The sequence below is a fragment of the Mya arenaria genome, chromosome 9 (assembly GCF_026914265.1).
Source record: "Mya arenaria isolate MELC-2E11 chromosome 9, ASM2691426v1".
Taxonomy (NCBI): Eukaryota; Metazoa; Mollusca; class Bivalvia; order Myida; family Myidae; genus Mya; species Mya arenaria.
Window position 1 is genome coordinate 42198644 of NC_069130.1, and position 27417 is coordinate 42226060.

Here is a 27417-nt window from a genome sequence, read left to right on the forward strand (position 1 = left end):
CTGTAAGCGATTGATGCAAGTTAAAATAAACACATGTAATGCTACAGTATATGGAGAACTCGGGAGATATCCCTTATATATCAATAGGTATGTCAGAATTATAAAATACTTTTTCAAACTTAATCGTAGTACTAATATTATTATCCAATATGTTTACACCCAGGCTATTAATGATTGTAATAAAGGGTGTGTAAACTGGGTCTCTAATGTTAAAAAATTGTTAAACGATTATGGATTTGCATATGTATTTGATAACCCAAGTGCTATATGTGTTAACACATTCATATGCGAATTTAAGTGTAGAGTGATAGATACTTTTAAACAAGAGTGGTACGGAAATATTAGTAAGAGTACTGTTTTAGACATGTATAGACTATTTAAAACCTCTTTCGAGTATGAAAAATATCTAGATTTAGCGCCTAAAAATTTACGTTTATACTTTGTCAAGCTTAGAGTTTCTGTACATCCGTTGAGAATACAAACCGGAAGATATGCACGCAACAATATATCTCGCAATGAACGTTATTGCCTATGTTGTAATGACTTAGATATTGAAGATGAATTTCATTTCATTTGTGTTTGTAGGTGCTATTCGCAAATACGTAAACTTTTTATAAAACCACTGTATTATGTAAATCCATCTGTTTTTAAGTTTCATAAATTACTGACTTCATATGACAAGACTGAAATTATGAATGTCTGTAAATATATGAAACAAGCATTTGTTATACGCAACTCAATAATTAATAACATGACATAAGTACACTACTAAAGATAATTGTCCTCACTGCCAATGTTATCAAGTAATACATACTATAAGGTTAGTTACTTAGAAATCAATTCTTGACTTTTGCTTGACAACATGCCTTAAATTTGTTAAAAAATCCTCTTAGTTTGTTTAGAGAAATGACATGAACTTATGTATAACTATATGTATTAAGACGATGTACAATTGTATAAGTCTAATAAAATATCTGTTCTGTTCTGTTCTGTTCACATCAAATTGGTTCTAGCTATACGCCCCTTATGTCAAAGCAAGAGCGTACGTTGTCGATGTAAGAAAGGACGCTGTCGATGCAAGAAAGCATACTCTGATTCAAAATCTTGCATGTTTATATATTTTTTAAACGTTTAATTGTTCATAGAATGTGTTGATAAAAATATTAGGTCAATATTTCAAAGAAAAAACTAATTATATATTTTGACTTTTTTGAGGCTATGTGGTAAAATTAGTTCAGAGTGAGATTGAGATTTGAAATAAGTATTTTATATCAATCTAATAAATGTGTATTTATATTTTTTGAAAGTAGTTTAAATGTCCGTTTAGAAAGTTAGTATTGATACAATAGCACTTTCACGTGTAAAACAATAACGAAAAACGGAAAATGAAAGTATTTCAAATTATCTTTATTCATAAACATATTTAACAATAAAACAAGTTCAGATTGTCACTAACACATTATAACAGAAAATAAATAACTCTGTACACGTTGACAGTTTCGGAAGAGAGAGAAAGAAGGGGTGGAAGACAGTGAAAAATAAAATGATATAAGGAACAATACAATAACATATTCTTACACAAAAAAAAATCAGTATGTATACGGTGACCATTTAAGATGCACTGATTTGTTCAATCAAAGTGCCGTTCAATTTCTAGTCGTAGAACTGGCTTTCTCATCCGTTTGTTCATCATACGGAGTTATGGTAGATTTGAATGACCTCCACCAGCACAAGTTGCAAAAGTTCATACAGTTATAGTCCAATCAGAACGTCAGTCGAACCGTTTCGACCTATAAGAAAGCATTTTAGAGCGTACCGCTTGGTCATAACGAACTTGACACGATGTTTTGTCCAAGACCCGGTTATAATGTCACTCTCCTAAACTGGTCAATCCGGCCCGAGTCCGAAGGAACTCACGACTCGTGAAATAAACAAGCATGTCGCTTGATGTACGCCGACCAGTCATAAGCCAGCATGGTGGAATTCCTTGAGTTTTCCATCGGTGGTTTGTGGCGTTGTATGTCATATTCTGTCATTCTGCCAATCATAATGCCGCAACTTTACTACTTATGACATTTGACGTGAATGAATGACCAATCAGAATGCCAGTCTGACGGTACCCCCAGTTTGTCCAAAACGTGACCTGTGACGAGGTTTGTCGCCTGCTGCCCAGGACTTTGACTTGACCCGGAAGTGACGTAAGTCATTGGTGTGCTCTTGATGCAACATGGGAACATATCTCTGGGGGAAGCACTGGTTCTGAAATAACATAAAAAGCACATTAGTTCACGAATGAAATTGGTTTACTTTCCAGTAGAACAAATGCTTCTATATTTACATCACGTCTCTTTAAAATATGGTCTTTAACTGCGTGCTAAACATAGACATTGTTCATTCTTATCAATACGTCAAACACAATACATTACCTGGTTGTGTTGGTAAAACGCCTTGTATCCGCCTTCCAAGAGGTAAACCTCTGGGAAATTTAGTTGTGGGTAAGACTCCTTGTTTAAGTCACGGTCCAATGATCTGAGATGGCGGTACATCTTTGGGCCTCGTTCTGATGAAAACTCGCAGTGGAAAATGATCACGTGATTCTTGTCAGATGACGTCACAGTCTCGTTGAGGAAGTTCTGGATGGCGTCCCTCGTGTAGAGATTAATGGCACCACGGATATGGCCTCCCTCGAACTCATACGGGTACCTTGCGTCTATGACAGTCACGTGATCGATGTGATGGTTGTAGGTGCCATTCAGTACCTTAGACATCTGGAAGTTAGACAATTAATTTATAAGAATATTCAAAACGTCGTAACTCAGTATATTTGAAATAAAGCATTATGTTCTCATTAAAGTTTATGCCAAGGCAATAAAGAAAAAAAAACGCATACATTTTAAACACTGGTGTTTGATAACAATTCCAGACGCGTTTAAGAAAGGGGTAAAGTTTTGGCGTTCTCATAAATATTAAGTCGCCATTGAAAGTTCAGTAAACGAAATGAAACATCAAAATAGTCTTACTGTTTTGGATGAAATTGCCTTGAGATCTTTGTGTTTGCCGGCCACTGTCGGCAGCGCATTATCACGTGACCCGTCGGCCACGAGATCTGAATTCGTCGACAGCCGCTCTACAGCCCGGATGACATCACTCATGGGAGAATAGTCCTCAGTTATGATGACGTCAGCACTTTGAGATGACGTGTGTGTGTATTCAGCGGTTCTGCGTCTTTTTCGGTTGTGCGAAACGTCACTGACGTCTGTCGAAAAATCTTCAATGTTTTTCGAGAATATTGTCTCCACTTCTATTTTGTCTCTAGTTATTTCTTCATCAAAGAAAACTTTCTTTCTGGAAGTTAGAAATTGTCCCTTTAGCAACGAAAACATGGTTATTTTGTTTATAATTATTACGCTGAAAGGTTAGCATAACGACGAGATTCTTGCACTGCATTTAAGAAGATATCAATATTTAATGCCGATTTTGTCAATAATCTTTCAGTATTGAATGTCAGTTTCTACAGGATTGAATACAAGTTTGTAAGAGTGTTGTGTTTCGCACGTTGTGTCCTGTCATGTCTGAAGTATGAGAACCCGGATTTAAAAAAAAGAGTTTTACTATATGAAAATTAAAATACTTGTACAAATGTACTTACTTCGATGCATAACGGCGGGCCAACGGCGATACGGAACAAAAATCCAAAATCTGAGGAGGCATGTTGAAAAGGTAGTTTAGTTGAAGCTGCATACACGAACAAGATTGTCGAAGATCTGATGAAAATTCTGAAGATCGGCGGTTTTATACGGTATATGTCAATATGTTAAGATAGTTCAGACGTCCAATCAAGCACGATGATTGGAGCGGCGAACGCTCTGAGTCGCTCAAGTCAACGCATTGATGGACGCTAAAAACCTCAATGCGGTGCAATTAGCCGCTCATCAAGCAATTAAGGTTATCCATTGACAATCTGATGAGTGATCATTGTTTGACAATATTGTTTGTCAGATTGTGACGAAACGTTTACGTGTTATTGAACCCAGAGCAATATTCATGGCGATGTTTAAGATGAAAGAGACTTTTAATGAGATAACATTAGTAGAATGTTAGATTGTATAAATGAGAACTTTATGGTCGCTAGAAGACATGCAAACAGAAAACCAAAAAAATAACTGAAATATTTTGATAGTTAATGGCCCTAAATAGTTGTCTTTGTTGTATACGAAAACTAGTAGACAAGCGAATACAATTCCAATGTGAACAAAGTCTCAGATAACTCCCAAACAGAGAGCAGAAAAAGCATTGACACATTTGCAACAAAAACCAATAATTGTGCCCGTTTTGATAAGCCCCAAGAAAGTACATTTCTGAATTTCTTTTAAATCTTAGGTCGTTTAATATTAAACATGCGTTTGCTCTTTGCCTAAGAGATACTTATTTTTTGTCATTTCATTTACTAAATTGGACCTTTTTCCAGAACTATTTTATATCTTTTTTGCATTACAATGTGGAAAAATAAACGCTTTTTGGTACTGGGAATCGTGAACGCACAGTCAAGTTAAACGTATCATGAGCGACAGAGTCCAGGTAAAAGTATCATGTACGACAAAGGTCAGGTAAACGTATCACGAATGGAAGGGCCCATGTAATCGTATCACGAACGGAAGGGCCCAGGTAATCGTTTCACGAACGGAAGGGCACAGGTAATCGTTTCACGAACGGAAGGGCCCTGGTAAACGAATACGAACGGAAGGGCCCTGGTAAACGTATTACGAACGGAAGCGTCCTGGTAAACGTATTACGAACGGGAGGGCCCTGGTAAACGTATTACGAACGGAATGGCCCAGGTAATCGTATCACGAACGGAAGCGCCCAGGTAAACGTATTACGAACGGAAGGGCCCAGGTAAACGTATCATGAACTGAAGGGCCCAGGTAATCGTATCACGAACGGAAGGGCCCAGGTAATCGTAGAAGGGCCCAGGTAATCGTATCACGAACGGAAGGGCCCTGGTAAACGTATTATGAACGGAAGGGCCCAGGTAATCGTATCACGAACGGAAGGGCCCTGGTAAACGTATCACGAACGGAAGGGCCCTGGTAAACGTATTACGAACGGAAGGGCGTAGGTAAACGTATTACGAATGGAAGGGCCTAGGTTAACGTATCACGAACGGAAGTGCCCAGGTAAACGTATCACGAATGGAAGGGCCCTGGCAAACGTATTACGAACGGAAGGGCCCATGTAAACGTATCTTGGACTGCAGAGCCTAGAAGAACTATTTTTTGAACGATGGAGTGCAGCTTAAGAAATGCTAAATGGCAAAGCTCAGATTAACGTCTCCAATGTATGTTATAAGTATGACCTATTATCAGGAATGACCCAAAATTTGGGCTAATTACTGAAGATGATTGAGTAAGGACAATCTGGGCACTGCTTTTCACTGTAATTTGATCTGACTTATTTAATTACAAAATGTATGATTCCACGGACCTATGACTCTATATTTATTGATAAAAAATAAAATATTGTATTGATGTCGGCTTGGATTAATATTCATCTAAATGAGATGAGCAATTGTTATATAATGTTTGTTCTCATACTAATTCCAGACATTTTTGAATTACAAGAAGTTTGTCTCGGTTTTTATCAAACAAGAAATAAAATGAATATAATTTGGCTGTGCCTTGAGTCATCACAGATTTTCAGACACGATCAGTAATCTCTTTCATATGCACCGTCGCCATGAATATTGCTCTGGGTTCAATACCATTTGAAAGTTTATCACAATCTGATAAACGTTATTGTCAAACAATAATCACTCATCAGATTGTCAATGTCTAATTGGTTGATGAAAGGTCTTATTCGGCTGCATTTGAGATGATTCAGAGGCGTCTGAACAGTCTTGGCCTTTCAAATATTGAGCACAGTAACATAACAACAACAACAAATAATAATAAACCAGCAACACTCGAAATATTATAGAAGCTGCCGTTGTTTCATTAGTTTTCGGTCAACTAATGGATTTTTTAGAAGGTTCCATTATCCGATAAAAGATTGTTTTGTTAAGAACTTAGTCGCCAATAGTCGTCCAAATGTTATTTTGGTTTGTCATTGAAATAAAAAAGGCGAAAAAATCAGAATTAACTATGGTATTTTTAACATTCAGTATCGCCGTCTAAATTCAAAACATCATGCGCCAAATTATTGATGTGTTGGGTGGTTTTAATAAATTTAGTAATGCTTTAGAAAGATAGCAATAACACACATTTTCAAAATAAGCGAAATATACATATAACCGATTCCGTCAACATAATTGATGAACAGATTCTAGTTTAATCGCTTACTATTAAAATATCATTTAGATTAATGATGTGAATTATGATGAATACCATTTTCTTCTAGTTTGCCCTAAACACAGAGAACTGCGAAAAAAGTATTTAAGCAATTTTTACTGCAGATGGCCAACATTAACAAAATTCGAAAACCTTATGATAACTACATCGCCAAAATTACTTCTAAATGTATCAAAGTTTGTATAATTTTCATTTTGCGACAGAAGTGGAAATTAAATGTTCACTCTTCTTCCGTGTAAAAGTTTGTGTTCTTGTGTACTTGTACCACTGTATTTCATTGTATGTTATTTTTGGTATGGCTATGATGTTGCCACAACATTAATGCTAATAAAACTTATGTTATTTTATGTTATATTAAGCGGTTCGCGAATGAACGCTGGCTAATATAGAGCCATATCGCGCTAAACACTAAGCTACATTAATATCGGCACAGGGTTGTTCAGAAGACCAAACATAAACAATAACTATTACTGATATCATTATTACTTTCTAGTTGGTGCATATCCGCCGATTTAAGTTTGTACCCACTAATTGCATGCATTATATTCAAGTTTTTAAAGTAGTTTGTGGGCTCGTTTAGCAAGGCGACATTGACAGTTAGTATTGAACAATCGCACCTTTAAATATATTTAAAACTGATGACAATCTTAAATATAATCTTTATTCATAAACATATATAACAATAGCACATGTCACTAACAAAAATAAGCACAAATTACTTATACGCAATATATAAATAACTCTGTAAACTTTAACAGTTTTGGAAGAGGTAGCAAGTAAAATGTGAAAGAAAATAACAATACAATGTACATAAAATAATTATTTGCATAATGTGATTTACATACGTATCTAACATATCAGGTTCCGTAGTGTAGTGGTTATCACGTCTGCTTTACACGCAGAAGGTCCTGGGTTCGAGCCCCAGCGGAAACAGTGTCTTTTTACAATCACTTATTTATTTGTAAAAAATAAAAGTTCTGAAGTTTACTGATCTGTCTCCCGGCGGTGTTTATGATGTCTAACCTGTGACGTATATTGTCGTATTCATTCTGCTGGTGAAGAGGCACGCCTTGAGTATTCTGTGACGTCACTACACACGACATATAACATTAATGAATGACCAATCAGAAAGCGAGTCGGAAGGTTCTCCCCGTTTTATCCACACGTGACCTGTGACGCGGTTTATCACCTGCTGCCCAGGACTTGGACTTGACCCGGAAGTGACGTAAGTCTTTTGCGTGCTCCTCGTGCAACATGGGGACATACCGCTGGGGGAAGCAATGGTTCTGCAATAACAAAATGGTGACATTATTTTACGCATGAAATGGTTTAACTACAGAACAAATAATGATACATAATTAAATCACGCTTCTTTAAATCACTCTGGGATATATATGTTCGTTTAACATCACATTACTCATTCTTATCAACAAGTCAAACATAAATTACCTCGTACTGCTGGAAAAACGCCTTGTATCCGCCCTCCAAGAGGTAAACCTCTGGAAAGTTCAGTTGCGGGTAAAAATCTTGGTTCAAGTCACGGTCCAGTGATCTAAGATGGCGGTACATCTTAGGACCACGTTCTGATGAGAACTCGCAGTGGAAAACGATCACGTGATTCTTATCTGATGACGTCACAGTCTCGTTGAGAAAGTTCTGGACGGCGTCTTTCGTGTAGAGATTAATGGCACCCCGGATGTGGCCTCCATCGAACTCGTACGGGTATCTGCAGTCTATGACGGTCATGTGATCAATATGGTGGTCGTAGTCGCCGTTCAGTACCGCTGTCATCTGAAAAAGTATAGCATTGTTTTATGAGGATATCCAGGACACCTTTACTCATTACCTTTTTTCATGATACTAAAACAAATATATACAATATAATATATTTAAAACGCGGGGTTGGATAAAGAAGTTGGCTATACTTATATTTGCACGAAAGACAGTGATTCAGTTTGGGTGAACATTTAAAGTACCAACGCCCTGAACAATTCAGTACACGATATTAAACATTAAAATAATCTTACCGTTTCGGATGCAATGGCCTTGAGGTCTTTATGTTTGCCCGCAATTGTCGGCAGAGCGTTATCACGTGACCCGTCGGCCACGAGGTCAGAGTTCGTCGACAACCGCTCAACAGCCCGAATGACGTCACTCACGGGAGAATCGGCTACCATGACGTCATGATGTTGCGATGACGTTGGTGTGTTTTCAGATGTTCTGCGTCTTTTTCGTTCCTGTTGAGCGGCGGTGACGTCTGATGAACATTCTTCGAAGTTCTTGGTGAATAATTTCTCAACTTGAGTTTCATTTTCGGCAGTAGTGTTTCCTTCATCAAATAACAGCTTCTTTCTATAATTAAAGAATTGTCCCTTTAGCAACGGAAACATAGTGACTTTAATTAATTACTACACTGGGAAATTCACAAAAAGACACAATTTTATTTAAGTCCTTGCACTGCATTTTTTGACCATGGATTAAACGTTAACGACCGTGTCTAACAAACTCGGTGTAAGCATAGAACCCCAGATGTATCTAAAAATATATCAATATTTAATGCCGATTTTGCCAATAATCTGGCAGTATTGAATGCCAGTTTGTATAAGATTGAATAAAACTTTGATAGAGTGCTGTGTTTCGCAAGTTATGTCCTGTCATGTCTGAAGTACGAAATCCCGGATTTTAATGAGAGTTTTACTCAGTAAAAACTAAAAGATGTATGCAAATGTACTTACTTTAATACATACCGGAGGGCCAAAGGCGATACGGAACAAAAATCCAAACTCTGAGGAGGCATGTTGAAATAAAGCAGTAAAGTTGAAGCTGTATACACGAACAAGATTGGAAAGGATCTGATGAAGTTCTGGAGATCGCCTAGTTTTTATATGTCAAATGTGTGCAGATAGTTCAGCTCAAGCTGTGGTCTCTAAGAGTCACTCAAGTCAACACTGTGATGGCCGCTGAACACCTCAAATGAATTCCAATTAGCCGCCCATCAAACAATTAGTGTTAACCATTGACAATCTGATGAGTGATTATTGCTGGACAATATTGTTTGTCAGATTGTGATGAACCTTTTACAAGGTATTGGACCAAGAGCAATATTCATGGCGATGTTTAAGATGAAAGAGACTTTTAATGAGATAACTTTAGTAGAATATTAGATTGTATCGATATAAACTTTATTGTCATTAGAAGATATGCAGACAGAAACCAATATTATCTTTCAAAGTAATAGTAGTTTTATGAAGTGTGTAGAAAAGGTCATTTTTTGAAACGTTTATAAATGATATATTACGACCGGCAATATATGTTGTCAAATGGGGTTTGTTTGTTTTTAACCAAAAAATAAACGATATTTTTGCTACTAATTGTGCTAAAATCAAAAGCTTGATATCATATCGTAGAAATTTGAATTAAGTGTTTTGTTTTGTAATTTTATTAATAATATTTTTGCTGTTTTGGTATTTTACAGGACGAAATATCACATAAATACTTAAGTCATATCTCAATCTTAGTCTCAACTCATTTTACTGCCTAGAATCAAAAGGTATTAAAACCCTTATATGTTGTTCACACCTTTAAAATTGCTTTCCCGTATTGACTATGATCATTAATCACTTTGGTCAAGATTCCTAAGATTTTTTCTACAGCATTAAATGCAATTGAGTACAACTCGATGTTGTTTGAAAAATACTCAAGCATATTCTTTGCTGTAGAATTAGAGTTGAACTGAGTATTTTTATGATATTGGGACCAGGAGTTTAATTTGCAAAGACTGTTTAAAAAGTATTTTACATCCAAAAAATGTTTAAAGGGTACTGTTTGAATAATGTGTTTGAAATTTGGGGATAAATATTCACGACAAATATTACAGGTGAACGTATCAAGAACGACAGAGCCTAGATAAACGTATCACGCACGGAAGCGCCCAGGTAAACGTATCATGAACGACAGAGCCTAGATAAACGCATCACGCACGGAAGCGCCCAGGTAAACGTATCATGAACGACAGAGCCTAGATAAACGCATCACTCACGGAAGTGCCCAGGTTAACGTATCATGAACGACAGAGCCTAGATAAACGCATCACGCACGGAAGTGCCCAGGTAAACGTATCATGAACGACAGAGCCTAGATAAACGCATCACGCACTGAAGCGCCCAGGTAAACGTATCATGAACGACAGAGCCTAGATAAACGAATCACGCACGGAAGTGCCCAGGTAAACGTATCATGAACGACAGAGCCTAGATAAACGCATCACGCACGGAAGCGCCCAGGTAAACGTATCATGAACGACAGAGCCTAGATAAACGCATCACTCACGGAAGTGCCCAGGTTAACGTATCATGAACGACAGAGCCTAGATAAACGCATCACGCACGGAAGCGCCCAGGTAAGCGTATCATGAACGACAGAGCCTAGATAAACGCATCACGCACGGAGGCGCCCAGGTAAACGTATCATGCACGGAAGCGCCCAGATAAACGCATCACGCACGGAAGCGCCCAGGTAAACGTATCATGAACGACAGAGCCTAGATAAACGTATCATGCACGGATGTGCCCAGGTAAACGTATCATGAACGACAGAGCCTAGATAAACGTATCACGCACTGAAGTGCCCAGGTAAACGTATCATGAACGACAGAGCCTAGATGAACGCATCACGCACGGAAGTGCCCAGGTAAACGTATCATGAACGACAGAGCCTAGATAAACGTATCACGCACGGAAGTGCCCAGGTAAACGTATCATGAACGACAGAGCCTAGATAAACGCATCACGCACGGAAGTGTCCAGGTAAACGTATCATGAACAACAGAGCATGGATAAACATATCAAGCACGGAAGCGCCCAGGTAAACGTATCATGAACGACAAAGCCTAGATAAATGCATCACGCACGGAAGTGCCCAGGTAAATGTATCATGAACGACAGAGCCTAGATAAACGCATCACGCACGGAAGTGCCCAGGCAAATGTATCACGAACGACAGAGCCTAGATAAACGTATACTCACGGAAGTTCACAGGTAAACGTATCATGAACGACAGAGCCTAGATAAACGCGTCAAGCACGGAAGTGCCCAGGTAAACGCATCATGCACGTTAGAGCCTAGATAAACGCATCATGAACGACAGAGCCTAGATAAACGCATCATGAACGACAGAGCCTAAATAAACGCATCATGAACGACAGAGCCTAAATAAACGCATCATGAATGACAGAGCCTAGATAAACGCATCACCAACGACACAGCCTAGAAAAACGCATCATGAACGACAGAGCCTAGATAAACGCATCACCAACGACAGAGCCTAGTTAAAAGCATCATGAACGACAGAGCCTAGATAAACGCATCATGAACGACAGCCTAGATAAACGCATCATGAACGACAGAGCCTAGATAAACGCATCACGAACGGAAGTGCTCAGGTAAACGTATCACGAACGGAAGCGCCCAGGTAAACGTATCAAGCACGGAAGCGCCAAGGTAAACGTATCATGCACGACAGAGCCTAGATAAACGCATCACGAACGGAAGCGCCCAGGTAAACGTATAACGAACGGAAGCACCCAGGTAAACGAGTAAACGTATCAAGAACGTTATCGCCCAGTTAAACGTATTACCAACGGAAGCACCCAGGTCAACGTATCACAAACGGAAGGGCCCAGGTAAACGTTTCACGAAAGGAAGGGCCCTGTTTAACGTATCACGAACGGAGGGCCCAGGTAAACTTATCACGGACGGAAGGGCCCAGATAAACGTCTTACAAACGGAAGAGCCCAGGTAACGTATCTCGAACGGAAGGGCCCAGGTAAACGTATTACGAACGGAAGAGCCCAGGTAAACGCATCACGAACGGAAGGGCCCAGGCTATCGTATCTTGGACGCCATAGTCCAGATGAACTCTGAACGATGCAGCGCAGGTTAATAAATGATGGCAAAGCTCATATTAACGTATCATGAAAGACATAATTCGGGGAAACGTCTAAGCTAAGGCTATAATTATTTGGTGTTATATATTAACTTGTCTCCAATGTTTGCTATAAGTATGTCCATATTATTAGGAATGACCCAAGTTATGGGCTGATTACTGAAGATGGTTGAGTAAGGACCATCTGGGCACTGTTTTTCACTGTAATTTGATCGGACTTATTTAATTATAAAATTTATGAATCCACGGACCTATAACTCTTATATTTATTGATAAAAAAAATCAAGCATTGGTGTCGGCTTGGACTAATATTCATATTAATGAGATACGCCATTTTATTATAATGTTTAGTCTCATACTAATTCCAGACATTTTTGAATTACGAGAAGTTTGTCGTGGTTTTATCATACAAGAAATAAAATTAATAATTTTTGACTTTGACTTGAATTATCTCAGATTTTCAGACACGATTAGTTAAGTCAATAGTAATCTTTTTCATCTGCACCGTCGCCATGAATATTGCTCTGGGTTTTATACCATGTAAAAGTTTCATCACAATCTGACAAACATTATTGTCAAACAATAATCACTCATCCGATTGTCAATGTCTAATTGGTTGATGAAAGGTCTAATTGGGCTGCATTTGAGATGATTCAGTGGCGTCTGAACAGTCTTGGCCTTTCAAATGTTGAGCACAGGAACATAACAACAACAACAACAACAACAACTAATAAACCAGCAACACTAGAAATAGTATAGAAGCTGTCCTTGTTTTTTCAGTTTTCAGTCAACTATTGGATTTTTTATAAGGTTCCATTCGTCGTTAAAAGATTGTTTTGTTAAGAACTTAGTCGCAAATCGTCGTCCAAACGTTTTTTGGTTTGTCATTGAAATAAAACTGCAAAAAACTCAGAATTCACTATCGTATTTTTTACATTCGGTATCGCCGTCTTAATTCAAAACATTATGCGCCAAATAAATGATGTGTTGTGTGATATTAGCAAATTTAGCAATGCTTTAAAATGATAGCAATAACACACATTTACCGTCTGTTTTTCGTGTTATTTTTTTCACAATTTAAAAGAGGCGAAACTGAAATATACATATATTAACTGATTACGTCAATATAATTGCTGGACGGATTCTAAATGAATCGCTTATTATCAAAATTACATTTAGTCTTTAATGTGAATTATACTATAATTTTATAATTCAAGAGTTTATTGGCGAATCGGCATGTTTGCCTTTGGCCATTTACAAACTATCTACTTATGGCCAAAACACAAAAGTATAATAATAAAGCAATCATGTGATGACCTAACATATCTATTTACAAAGGCAATAATCTATTAATATATACGAAAATATAACCAATAGAAGCAGCTTAACTTCTAGCGTTTCTTGTCTTAATTTCATAGCACTATATATAAACTAAGTTCTGTAAAAATAAATCCCTCTTTACTGACATCAAATATTTAAATTTAGCCATTTTTGGCCAATTAAATTTAATACGATATTTTTGTCTAAGATCTGAATAGGCTGTACAACAAAGTAGAAAATGATATTCAGACTCCAAAATGTCATGTGAACAAAGTTTACATTTTCTGTTTTCTCTGTTAATATAAGTATATCGACCAGTCTCTATTTCCAGTGAGTGAGATGACACTAGTAGTCTAAATCTTGATAATAAGCGGTTCGCGAATGAGCACTGGCTAATATAGAGTCATTTCGCGCTAAACACTAAGCTACATTTATATCGGCACAGGTTTGTTCAGAAGACCCAACATAAACAGTAACTACTACTGATAGTGATATTATTTTCTAGTTGGTGCATTCCCGCACATCTAAGTTGGTACATTCCCCACTTATTGCATGCATGCTATTCAAGTTTTTAAAGTAGTTTGTTGGCTTGTTTAGCAAGGTGACATTCACAGTTAGTAGTGACACCAGCTCCTTAAAGTATATTTAAAAGTGATGACAAACTTAAAATATCATCTTTATTCATAAACATATATAACAATAAAACATGTCACTAACAAAACAAAGCACAAAGAACTTACACATAATAAATAAATTATTCTGTATAATTTAACAGTTTCGGAATAGAAAGCAGGAAAGAAATTGAATGAAAAACAATACATATACAGTATCATTTCCATTATGCATTATGTACTTTTTACATAAATGCTATGGATTTGTTTCGATAGAAGTGCCGTTAAATCACTTATCTCAGAACTGGCGTAGTTCATCATATTTTGTCCAAAACCCGGTCTAAATGCTTCTCCGTGACCAGTGCCACAGATTGTCGCCCTCTTCTATCTGACAAATTTGACAGCCAATCGTAGCGCATTGAGCCGTCTAATCTGTGACGTTAGTTGTCGTATGCATTCTGCTGGTGAAGACGACAGATGTCAACGCATCAACGTAAAATGTGATTTACATACATATCATATCATATCCGGTTCCGTAGTGTAGTGGTTATCACGTCTGCTTTACACGCAGAAGGTCCTGGGTTCGAGCCCCAGCGGAACCAGTGTTTTTTTTTACAATCACCTATTTATTTGTAAAAAATACAGTTCTGAAGTTTACTGATCTGTCTCCCGGCGATGTTTATGATGTCTAATCTGTGACGTAAATTGTCGTATGCATTCTGCTAGTGAAGAGGCATGTCTTGAGTATTCTGTGACGTCACTACACACGACATATAACGTTAATGAATGACCAATCAGAAAGCGAGTCGGAAGGTTCTCCCGGTTTTATCCACACGTGACCTGTGACGCGGTTTATCACCTGCTGCCCAGGACTTGGACTTGACCCGGAAGTGACGTAAGTCTTTTGCGTGCTCCTCGTGAAGCATGGGTACATACCGCTGGGGAAAGCAATGGTTCTGCAATAACAGAATGGTCACATTATTTTACGCATGAAATGGTTTAACAACAGAACAAATAATGATACACACTTAAATCACGCTTCTTTAAATCACCCTTAAATATAGCTGACCGTTTAACACCACATTGCTCATTCCTATTAACAAGTTAAACATACATTACCTCGTACTGCTGATAAAACGCCTTGTATCCGCCCTCCAAGAGGTAAACCTCTGGAAAGTTCAGTCGCGGGTAAGAGTCCTGGTTCAAGTCACGGTCCAGTGATCTAAGATGGCGGTACATCTTTGGACCTCGTTCTGATGAGAACTCGCAGTGGAAAACGATCACGTGATTCTTATCTGATGACGTCACAGTCTCGTTCAGAAAGTTATGGACGGCGTCCTTTGTGTAGAGATTAATGGCACCCCTGATATGACCTCCATCGAACTCGTACGGGTATCTGCAGTCTATGACAGTCACGTGATCAATATGGTGGTCGTAGTCGCCGTTTAGTACCGCAGTCATCTGAAAGATTAAAGCATTGTTTAATGAGGATATCCAGGACACCTTTACTCATTACACTGTTTCATGATACTAAAACGAACATATAAAATATGATACATTTTAAACGCGGGTATTGATAATGAAATTGATTATACTAATGTGTGCACGAAAAAAATTATTCAGTTTGGGTGAAAATTTAAAGTACCAACGCCCTTAACAATTCAGTACACGATACTAAACATAACAATAATCTTACCGTTTCAGATGCAATGGCCTTGAGGTCTTTGTGTTTGCCCGCAATTGTCGGAAGAGCGTTATTACGTGACCCGTCGGCCACGAGGTCAGAATGTGTCGACAACCGTTCAACAGCCCGAATGACGTCACTAACGGGTGAATCGGCTACGATGACGTCATCATGTTGCGGTGACGTGGGTGTGTTTTCAGCTGTTCTGCGTCTTTTTCGTTCCTGTTGAGCGGCGGTGGCGCCTGACGAACATTCTTCGAAGTTCTTGGTGAATAATTTCTCAACTTGATTTTCATTTTCGGCAGTAGTGTTTCCTTCATCAAATAACAGCTTCTTTCTATAATCAAAGAATTGTCCCTTTAGCAACGGAAACATGGTGACTTTAATAAAATACTACACTGAAAAATTCACAAAAAGACTCAATTTTATTTAAGTCCTTGTACTGCTTTTTTGACCATAGATAAAATGTTAACGACCGTGTCTAACAAACTCGGTGTAAGCATAGAACCTCAGATGTATCTAAAAATATATAAATATTTAATGCCGATTTTGCCAATAATCTGGCAGTATTGTATGCCAGTTTGTATAAGATTGAATAAAACTTTGATAGAGTGCTGTGTTTCGCAAGTTATGTCCTGTCATGTCTGAAGTACGAAATCCCGGATTTTAATGAGAGTTTTAATCAGTAAAATCTAAATGATGTATGCAAATGTACTTACTTTAATACATACCGGAGGGCCAAAGGCGATACGGAACAAAAATCTAAACTCTGAGGAGGCATGTTGAAATAAAGCAGTAAAGTTGAAGCTGTATACACGAACAAGATTGGAAAGGATCTGATGAAGTTCTGGAGATCGCCTAGTTTTTATATGTCAAATGAATGCAGATAGTTCAGCCGTTCACTCAAGCGGTGGACTCTTTGAGTCGCTCAGGTCAACACTGTGATGGCCGCTGAACACCTCAAATGAATTCCAATTAGCCGCCCATCAAACAATTAGTGTTAACCATTGACAATCTGATGAGTGATTATTGCTGGACAATATTGTTTGTCAGATTGTGATGAAACTTTTACAAGGTATTGGACCAAGAGCAATATTCATGGCGATGTTTAAGATGAAAGAGACTTTTAATGAGATAAGATTAGTAGAATATTAGATTGTATCGATATAAACTTTATTGTCATTAGAAGACATGCAGACAGAAACCTGAAAATGACAATATGTATTGTCTTTTGCTAATATTATCTTTCAAAGCAATAGTAGTTTTATGAAGTGTGTAGAAAAGGTCATTTTTGAAACGTTTATAAATGATATATTACGGCCAGCTGTATGTGTTTTCAAATGGGTTTTTGTTGTTCATTTTTAAATCCAGAAAATATACGATATTTTTGTACTACTAACTGTGCTACATGTGCAGCTTCTGTTGTTGCTTACATAACAACTACTGCTACTAAAACTGATGCACTCTATATATTCAGCATTTACTTTAAATAGAAGGACTACGATGCAAAAGACATATAGTGTATGAACAAATACCGCGGTAAAACACATCATTTTGTGCAAAGACCGGTTAAATACCCTTCCACCGAACTGTATTTTATAATGTTTAACATTATGGTTATAAACGTTTTAAATTCGAATACAATGAAACATTATAAAGCTGATGTTATGTATGTGTTAAGCTAGCAAATAATGGAACCAAAAGTTGAATATCATATCGTAGAATTTTGAATTAAGTTTTTTGTTTTGTAATATTATTACTTATATTTTTGCTGTTTTTGTTTTTCATGACCAAATATAACATACATACTTAAGTCATATCTCAATCTCAACTCCTTTTACTGCATAGCATCTAAAGCTATTGAAACTCGTATATATTTTCACACCTTTTTAAAATTGCATTATTTTATAGACTATGTTTATTAATCACTTTGGTCAAGATTCCTAGTATTTTTTTCTACAGCATAAAATGCAATTGAGTTCAACTCAATGTTGTTTGAAAATTACTCAAGCATATTCTTTGCTGTAGAATAAGTTATCTTGGTAACATTTACAAAATGTGTTTATCAACACATTCTATGAGGAAATGTTCTTTTAATAAAAAGTAAAAACACAAGAATGTATTATATACGATGCTTTTCAACGGTAAAACGATTTGAGACTGAATTTGAGATTTGAGTATTTTTATGATATGGGGGCCAGGTATTTGTATTGAAAACGCAAAGACTATTCAATCGTCACTAGACCATCTCAAACTTGGCCCAATTAGCGGCCCATCAAACAGTTAGTGTTTGCCATCGTCACTCTGATGAGTGACTATTAATTAACAATATTGTTTGTCAGATGGTGATAAAACTTTTAAATGTTAAAGAACCTAGAGCAGTTTTCATGTCGCTGGTACAGATGAAATAGATTCCTTTTGAAATTACATTATTGAAATAACAGATCAAGTCAAAGTGAATGCTTTATTTACTCAAATTCATTAAAACATGAGGTACTGCTCACAAATCGAAATGGTCATGACAGACATCATGATTAAATTACATATTCATATACCATAAAAGCATTTTTTCTGCTAAAATAATTTCCGCTAAGGAAAGTCTGCATTTCACAAAAACAGTTATTCCTGGACTATAACCATACTCCATAACAATATCATTATAATCATACTCCGAACCATTATCATTATAACATACCGGTACTTTATTTCGACCATAGATGATACATATGTAATAATACAGATAATCATTACGTCAAAAGTATTTTACATCCAAAAAATGCTTAAAGGGCACTGTTTGAATAATGAGATGAATGAATGAAACCATCAGTGGCGTTTCCATACCTACGGTATTATATATTTGGAAAACAAGAACTCAAATGGCGGGAACTATTGTATATGATAACGAATACTATCAAATCGATTGAATATTTATTTAAAATAATCAATCATAAAATTAGCAGCTATGTTTTAACCCGAAGAAAGCGCCCAGGGGTTCTAAGCAAATGGCTGGGGGTCAATAACTGACGCTTTGAATGTCTAGAAGTTGATATAAACCGTCATCAGTCACAGGGCAGTGTTGTGATTGTATATATTTTAATAAAATACCAAAACTTGATTGTGAAACATAAAACGTTGATGCTTTTAAGAGTTAAGGGTTTGTCCGAGCCCATAATCAGCATTTAAAAATTGGTTTGTCCCGTGACGCAATAAAGACTTGAGTTGTTTATTTAAATGCCAGAAGTTACATGACTTAAAAGTGGACCCTCTTTCCAGGCACTTCCAGAGAAGTCCTTTTAAGTAAGCAGAATTGAAGAAACAGAAACAGATTCTTTGTTTCTTTAAACGTATGTGTCGGAAAGCACTGATACAACCTTAAACAGACGGGCTTTATTTTAATTAGACCGATGTTTGTTTATTTCATTTTCTAGCCTCAGTGACAATCCAGCTAGTTTATGCTTTAAATTTAACATGTGCGGTCGTTGTTGACCGATACAGCTCGTCAAGTATTTTGTGCCCTAAGTTACATACACCTAGCGTCTAATATTGAGTCCGCCAACTTGAGCGAAATGAAAATAACTGTTTCACGTTTGAATGTTCATCAATAACATTTAAAATTGGTTATGAAATACCAAATAAATGTCGACAATTCATATTATATTTGATATACACAATTTTAAGCATACAACAAAACAAAACAATTTCAAAAATAATAAATACATACATATTTGCAAAGTAATTCAGAAAGTTAGCGAGAAAAAATATGAAGGGAAAGAGACTAGAAAAATATAGCAACAAATAATAATAATAATAATAATAATAATAATAATAATGAAACGTTAATAAAAATGGCCAGACGTTTTTCTCAGCCGTTTTGTTAAAAGGATGTCACTCGACTTGAAAAATGACCAAATCAGTTCAAGATAGTTGTTAAGCGAGTCTTGATTTTGCGGAACATTCACAAAGCGAGTATCCAAAGCGTGTATCACATTCTTAATACTAGCCTTTCTGTTCTTGGGCGCTCGTCTTCATGTTTGTGAACACTGACGTACATTTGCACTCCCTCCCAGCTAACAACGAATCTCGACAAATGACAAACAAATTCTTTCTAATTTGACGCATACATCCTGCTCTACTCCCTCTGGTTATTCCTCGATCTCACAATACGTGCCCTGTGACAGGTTTAACCGGCTGCTGACCATTCTCGAATCAGAAAGCAAGTTTTAGGGAATTGCCACTCTTTTCTTAAACGTGAACTGTGACGGTGTTTTTCGCCTGCACGCCCACGACTTGGACCTGCCGCAGAAGTGACGCAAGTCGTCCATGTGCTCCGGGTGCAACATCGGAACGTAGCTTTCAGGAAAGCATTGGCCCTGAAAGAAGCGAAATCAAAATAAATGTTAAACATTATTTGTGTAGAGAGTATCATCATAATCAGTATGTCAAATAAGAATATTTTCAAAATCATTTCTTGATAAATATTTCCCAACTTTTTTACTAAGTAAATTGACAGACTTCCACCTTTTTGCCGTTTGTCTTAGAAATAGATACCAACGTACATATGGCAAACACATTTCTACCAATAAAACATCACAAAAACAGAACGTACATGGAACTGGTGATAAAACTCCTTGTATCCGCCTTCCAAACGGTAAACCTCTGGGAAATTCAGTCGTGGATATGAATCATTGTTCAAGTCTCGATTCAGTGATCTAAGATGGCTGTACATTTTTGGGACTCGTTCTGATGAGAACTCGCAGTGAAAGATGATCACGTGATTCTTGTCTGATAACGTCATTGTCTCGTTAAGATAGTTACGGATTGAGTCGTTTGTGTAGAGATTAATGGCACCCCGGATGTGGCCTCCTTCAAACTCGTACGGGTACCTGCAGTCTATGACGGTCAGATGATCAATATGTTGGTCGTAGTCGCCTTTCAGTACCGCAGACATCTGAAAAAATAAAGCATAAATGAAATATAAGTTTTTTTACTCACGATTTCTTTTCAAAGTTTCCAAAATAAATACATTCAAAAAACATTTTAACATAATTCAAAGGTTTATAAAGGGAAAGGAATGGCGTTTTGTACATATGCATTTAAGGAAAAACTTTTTTATGTGAAACTTAACATTCAAAAAAATATATTTATGAAGAAAAACTCATTGATCTTAAAACGCTTGTACCACTTTTAGCTATCAATCATTTATTTTCGAACGTAACTATGACAACTGCGGTCAGCTCTTTTGTCAGCTTTCTTTTATCATTGGTTTCCAGACCGCTAAACTTGACTCATTCCAAGAGAAAAAAGTTGTCAAAACAGTCAAATTGTGCGAGTGTTATTCACTTCTTTAAACATCTTTGGAAAAATACTTACCGTTTCTGGCGAAATGGCCATAAGAACCATGTTTTTCCCGGTCACGGTCGGGAGTCCATGGTAACTAGACCCGTCTACCACATGATCAGAGTAAATCGACTGCCGGTCCGCCGCCAGGATGACGTGACTCATAGCAGAGTGGTTCAAAGTTTTGATGAAATCATGGCTTTGAAGTGATATTAGGACCTCAGAAGTTCGGGGTCTTTTCTGATCATTATCAACGTCAATGGTGTCAATCTTACGTTTGTTAGAGGTCTTGGAGAATGTTTTCCCCATTAAAGTTGTCTCTGATTTCGGATCGTTGTAAACGGAAACGTTTTTTCTCATGTTTCTGGAAAGTAAGCGATATAAGATCATAGCTTGATTGACAATTCTAAATATATTAAAAGTATCCTTGCATTCAACTGTAAACTAAAATCACTACAATTATGTAATAGCTACGTGCAGTATTGGAACTAAAGTTCCGATTAATAAATATGCCATAATAAATAGTATAATAATTTATACCAATATAATATACATAACTATTTTTTTCCAGCATGATTAGAGCACACTTTGTCAGAGTGTTGTGTGTCGCACATTATATCTGGTCAAGTATCACGCCTAAATGAAATTTTGCTGTATTTTGTATCCAGAACAAAAAAAGAATAACTTACTGTGCTGCATACTGGCAGGCCAATGGTGGCATGGAACAGAAATCCAAAATCTGTGGTGGCATTTTGAAAAATCTGTTTAAGTTAAGTCCAAGTAAGCTGTGTAGACTTAAAAGTTTGGTGAAAATCTGATGAAGTTCTGAAGATGGGCGAAATTTTATACAGAAGAAGCGTTAACACATTTGAGCCAATCACTCAAACGCGATGATTGGAGCGTCTGAAGCTCTGAGCCGCTCAAGTCAACACTCTGATGGTTGCTGAATACCTCAAACACGGTCTAATTAGCTGTTCAAGAAACAATTAGTGTTAACTATTGACAATCTGATGGGTGATTATGGCGGACAATATTGTTTGACTGATTGTGTTGAAACTTTTACATGGTATTGAACCAAGAGCAATATTCATGGCGGTGTTTCAGATGAAATACATTTCTTTAGAAATTACGTTATTGAAATAACCAAACAGATCTGAGATTATCTCAAGTCAAAGTATATCCTTTATTCACTCTAGCTCCTATTACATAAGTAGATGAGGTTTTACTCGTAAATCAAAATGGCCATGACAAGCATCAATATAATATTGCAAATTCCGTTAACATCAATACATTTTTTTCGGCCAAAATTGATTTCCTTTAAGAATATTGACATTACATCAAAAACGTTATTTATATACTTAAACCATACTCCTTACCATTATCATCTTTAACATAAACATATCAAAATGCCACTACTTTATTTAGACTTTAAATCAGATATGTGGTGCCCTCTGTCTAAATAATGATAAATGTTATCATCCCAATAACAAAAATGTTTACATCTTTGAATAGAACGTCATCCATAACGTATTTTTTTTCGTGAATAAAGTCATGTCTAATATAAACAATAGCCGGGAAGGAATATTTACAATAAACGACATTAAGGTATTTTTCCTAATGTTTGCGTTATTTTCACATAACCCAAACTCTCTACAATGCATGTTTAATGATCTCTAAGAATATTGCAGCAACTAGGGGTTTAAAAATGAATGCTTACAAAACGAAAACTTTCATTTTTGAAAAGGATCGTCACACAACAATTTTATCTTTACGAGGCCGAGATAGAAAAAGTAATTCCTTTAAAAATCTTGGGACACATTTATATAAGAACAATAACTGGAACAGAACACAAAAGCGATTAGCACAGCACGTCTAATATTCTATGCACAATGTGTTTATTGCATTCATAACATAACATAACATAACATAACATAACATAACATAACATAACATAACATAACATAACATAACATAACATAACATAACATAACATAACATAATATTTATTCAGCATTAAATGACATATCATCTATAGCCAAAATGCAAAACATATGAAATAAATCATATTCAATCGTCATCAACCAACTGCACCTACCTATAAAAGAAAGAAATATTTGATAACCTAGTAGCACCAATATTTAACTATTCGGCAGAAGTATGGGGTTTTTCACAATGCCAAAGATGTTGAAATGATACATACTAAATTTTGCAGAAAATTATTATGTGTTAAACAATCAACAAAATTTAGAAGGCTTGTATAGTAAATTAGGAAGGGTTCCAATGAATAAAAAATAGGAGGATTATAATGATCAGATACTAGATAAAAACTCTTAACTCTCCGAAATATAGCCTGATTAAACTACTATATAATATGCTACGCGATGACATTAACGATATTAATAATATGTATAACGGTAATAACTGGGCTTACCATATACATGCCTTATTGAATCACCTTGGATTGACTAACATTTGGCTTATTCAAGATATATAAAACCAATACGACAAAGAATAATCGACAATTATAAGCAGACAAGGTATGGAAAAATAAACAATCTACCTTAACTTTGCTTATATTCATTTTTTAAACAGGATTTTGACCAGGAAACGTACCTTGGTGATATCAATGAAAATACGTTTAGAATTGCTTTAACAAATCTAAGAACTTCAACACACGATTTACAAATATAAATAGGCAGATATACTAATATTCATCGACACGAAATATTATGAAATACTTGTAGCATGAGAATTATTGAGGATGAATACCATTTCCTTCTAGTTTGCCCTAAAACAGATAAATATGAAAGAAATGAGCATAAACGCTGCATTTCTACCTTATGAGACTACAGTAGACCACTGTAAATCTTTTAGCAGTCACCAATCATTTAATAATTTTGCGCTTTCCGCTATTAAATACACGCGTACAATCTTGTTTTCAGTAATTAATTTTTTCCATAAATGCATCATTTAGTTTATTTAGTTTATTAGTCAAAATTGATGTTTCTTATACATGTGTATGTATTGATTTAGAATAAGAGTGTCACCTTAAAGCTTAAGAACAGAACAGAACAGACAGTGTATTCGACTTATACAAGAGTACATCGTCGTTATACATACATGTATAGTTATATAAACATGTCACGTATCTAAACTTAAAAACATTATAAATGTATTATAAAATAAAATGTAACAAAGGCAAAAAGTTTATGTAAAATTGAATACAACATTATTATCATGTTGACTTTGGCAGTGAGGGAAAACTTATGTTCTGTTAATGCTAAATGCCAGAGATTCATGTAAACCGTATAATGGTGCATTTTAGAGGCAGTTTTGCTTGTCCTCACCCTGACACCATCACAATTTAAAATGAGTATTTAAATGCCATTGTGACAAGTCTTAAGAATGGACGTAATATATATCCAGATATCAGAAAAGTTGAAGAAACAAAGTGAAATACAACTCCGGATGGGTACCGAAGATATTTTCGAAAAGCCGCCTTCGTTCTTAACATACGCGTGAAAAATCACCAGTACGCCGATAAACTTCCCTGAGATAATCCCATATTTACATTACACTTTAATTTGAAAATTTCAATACTTGTTCAACTAAATTCCGAATGTGATAATCGCTTTAGCATATCCATGTTCATTTGAACTATTTGTACGATTTAGTATTGTATCGTTTGCTTTAAGGAATGCCCATCGTTAACCAACTCTTCAACTTCTTCAAGAACTTCTTCATCTACAAATGTTCTTCGCTATAATTCAAAATACAAAATCATAATCGGTAAGTCAATTTTTATTTGACATCATAGTTTTCAAAGATAAAACATAACAGCAAAGAATATTCGTAAATATATCATTGAACACAAACAAAAAACGTCTTTAAGACAGAGAGAGAAAGAAGAAATGAAAAAAGAGGATAGCAAAGTATTACAACACAGAATAAATAAAACAATAAAATATGCAATATTGCATTAAATCAATCTTTGTCCTGTTTCAGAAACTGTCTGGCTTCCAAATTTTGAAAGTCATTTTAAATGTTGTCGTGAAATCAATCACATTGGATTGTTTGTATGCAAGTCTTACTTTCTCCAATAGTGAGAATGCGGATGTCACATTTTAACAACTAGTGAACTGTTCTTGAACACTCAATAATCTGTATGCATGTGATCAGTGACGTAGCTTTTCGCTGTTTTCTAGCTGACCATTTCGACAGCTTATCGAAGCGCACTGAGCCGTGTAAACTATGAGGTAAATTTATCTTGCTGGGGAAGGGGCTTGTCTTTGGTATTCATCGATTTCACAACACATGACCATTGACGTAAATGAAGGACCAATTAGAAGGCGAGCCTGACGGTTCTTCCGGTTGTAACCACACGTGACCTGTGGCGCGGTTTGTCGCCTGCTGCCCAGGATTTGGACTTGACCCGGAAGTGACGTAAGTCGTTCGCGTGCTCCTGTTTCAACATGGGGACGTAGGTCTGGGGGAAGCACTGGTTCTGAAAAAGAAAATGTTACATTAATGATTAAACATTCCGCTGGAAATCGTTTGTTTATATGCCATCTTCATTTAAAGACACATATCTAATAAAGTACTTAGAGATTCAAATAGATAATTGTAAGCTTGTTTACCTAAATAGGCATGTATCATTTGAAGATAAAATTATCTTGGACAGATAAAAACACACCGTCAATAATACCTGGCATACAATTTACAATCATTCAATCTATATATGGTACATTACCTTGAACTGGTGGTAAAACGCCTTGTATCCGCCCTCCAAGAGATAAACCTCTGGGAAATTTAGTCGCGGGTAAGACTCCTTGTTCAATTCACGGTCCAGCGATCTAAGATGGCGGTACATCTTTGGGCCTCGTTCTGATGAGAATTCGCAGTGGAATATGATTACGTGATTCATATCTTGTGAAGTCACAGTCTCGTTGAGGAAGTTTTGAACGGCGTCCTTCGTGAAGAGATTAATGGCGCCCCGGATGTGGCCTCCTTCGAACTCGTACGGGTACCTGCAGTCTATGACTGTCAGCTGATCAATATGTTGGTCGAAGGAACCGTTCAGTACCTCAGACATCTGTAAATGATTACAATATGTTATGAAAATATTCAGGACGTCTTAACTCAGAATTATTTTGTTCAAGTTTACAAAATTACAGTAATTAAACGTTGATCTAGACAAAAGCTGTCTTAATTTTCAAGTGTATCTAAGAAAACAATAATGGAACTAAAAATGTCACCGTTAGAATTTCTTTTGTTCTGTTTGCTAAACCAATAATCATGATAAACTTACTGTTTCCGGGGCTATAGCATTGAGGTCCTTGTGTTTGCCGACCACGGTCGGGAGAGTGTTGCCACGAGATCCGTCTGCCACAAGGTCAGAGTTCGTCGAAAGCCGCTCAACAGCCTGAATGACGGCACCCATTTGAGAATGATTTGCGGTTTGTATCAAAACATCGCTTTGGATTTTGCTTTTGTTGAAGTTCTTGTAGAAAATTTCCTCCATTGTTGTTTCCTCTGAGTTCTGATCGTTGTCAACGAATATATTTTTTTGTATGTTTCTAAAATGTTAAATTTGCAATTTAGCAATATGTCATTTTGGCGTAATCACTATATTAGTCCAAACATCCGTTTATTTTACAATTTATTAATGACAACGTACTAGATGAAGAGTATTTATTTTGTAAATATGCGATCAGAAACAATATTACCGTGAAAATATTAATAGTTGATATTTTTTCAGCGTGAAAGAGGAACTAATGGTCAGAGTGTTATGTTTCGCACATAAGGTGTTGTGAGATATTGGGTAAATGTCAAAACTAAAGACCTAATTGAGTCAGAATATCATTTACTTTTAGTATGTCAAAAACACAGGGAACTGAGAAATTTTCGTTCAATCAATAGGCATTGCCACTTAAATAATGCCATCATTACTCTTTAATGAAAATATTAATTAAATCAATGCATTATTGATTGTTTTACCCATTTTTGTATATGTAGTTTTGCTTTAAACATCGTGTTGTATAATGCAATTATCTATGGAACAAATTAACAAGCATGGTTTACCCATAAAGAGAGAAATAGAAAAAATTAACAAACAGATAAACTTACTTCGCTACATGGCGGCTGGCCAACGGTGACACAGAACACAAATCCATAA

At 36.3% G+C, this 27417-nt stretch overlaps 5 protein-coding genes and 2 non-coding genes across 7 annotated transcripts; 2 read left to right on the top strand and 5 right to left on the bottom strand.

The window, feature by feature from the left end:
- Nucleotides 1-2097: 2097 nt before the first annotated feature.
- Nucleotides 2098-3711, bottom strand: LOC128246033 (M-phase inducer phosphatase-like). Its single transcript, XM_052964243.1, has 4 exons — nt 3650-3711; nt 3021-3345; nt 2427-2768; nt 2098-2259 (listed from the first exon to the last, which is right to left on the bottom strand). The coding sequence occupies exons 1-4, from the start codon at nt 3709-3711 to the stop codon at nt 2098-2100; spliced, it is 891 nt and encodes a 296-aa protein (XP_052820203.1).
- A 3496-nt stretch (nt 3712-7207) lies between these two features.
- Nucleotides 7208-7280, top strand: Trnav-uac (transfer RNA valine (anticodon UAC)). The gene has a single exon. It is a non-coding gene; the product is annotated as a tRNA-Val (tRNA).
- Nucleotides 7281-7471: 191 nt separating this feature from the next.
- On the bottom strand, nt 7472-8737 carry LOC128246034 (M-phase inducer phosphatase 1-like). The gene is made up of 3 exons (XM_052964244.1): nt 8375-8737; nt 7797-8138; nt 7472-7633 (listed from the first exon to the last, which is right to left on the bottom strand). Exons 1-3 carry the CDS (start codon nt 8735-8737, stop codon nt 7472-7474), a joined length of 867 nt encoding a protein of 288 aa, XP_052820204.1.
- A 6013-nt stretch (nt 8738-14750) lies between these two features.
- Nucleotides 14751-14823, top strand: Trnav-uac (transfer RNA valine (anticodon UAC)). The gene has a single exon. It is a non-coding gene; the product is annotated as a tRNA-Val (tRNA).
- A 192-nt stretch (nt 14824-15015) lies between these two features.
- On the bottom strand, nt 15016-16280 carry LOC128246035 (M-phase inducer phosphatase 1-like). The gene is made up of 3 exons (XM_052964245.1): nt 15918-16280; nt 15341-15682; nt 15016-15177 (listed from the first exon to the last, which is right to left on the bottom strand). The coding sequence occupies exons 1-3, from the start codon at nt 16278-16280 to the stop codon at nt 15016-15018; spliced, it is 867 nt and encodes a 288-aa protein (XP_052820205.1).
- A 3845-nt stretch (nt 16281-20125) lies between these two features.
- On the bottom strand, nt 20126-21993 carry LOC128246036 (M-phase inducer phosphatase-like). The gene is made up of 4 exons (XM_052964246.1): nt 21932-21993; nt 21276-21606; nt 20512-20853; nt 20126-20275 (listed from the first exon to the last, which is right to left on the bottom strand). The coding sequence occupies exons 1-4, from the start codon at nt 21991-21993 to the stop codon at nt 20126-20128; spliced, it is 885 nt and encodes a 294-aa protein (XP_052820206.1).
- A 3591-nt stretch (nt 21994-25584) lies between these two features.
- Nucleotides 25585-26682, bottom strand: LOC128246037 (M-phase inducer phosphatase 1-like). Its single transcript, XM_052964247.1, has 3 exons — nt 26551-26682; nt 25993-26334; nt 25585-25746 (listed from the first exon to the last, which is right to left on the bottom strand). The coding sequence occupies exons 1-3, from the start codon at nt 26680-26682 to the stop codon at nt 25585-25587; spliced, it is 636 nt and encodes a 211-aa protein (XP_052820207.1).
- Between the last annotated feature and the right edge of the window lie 735 nt (nt 26683-27417).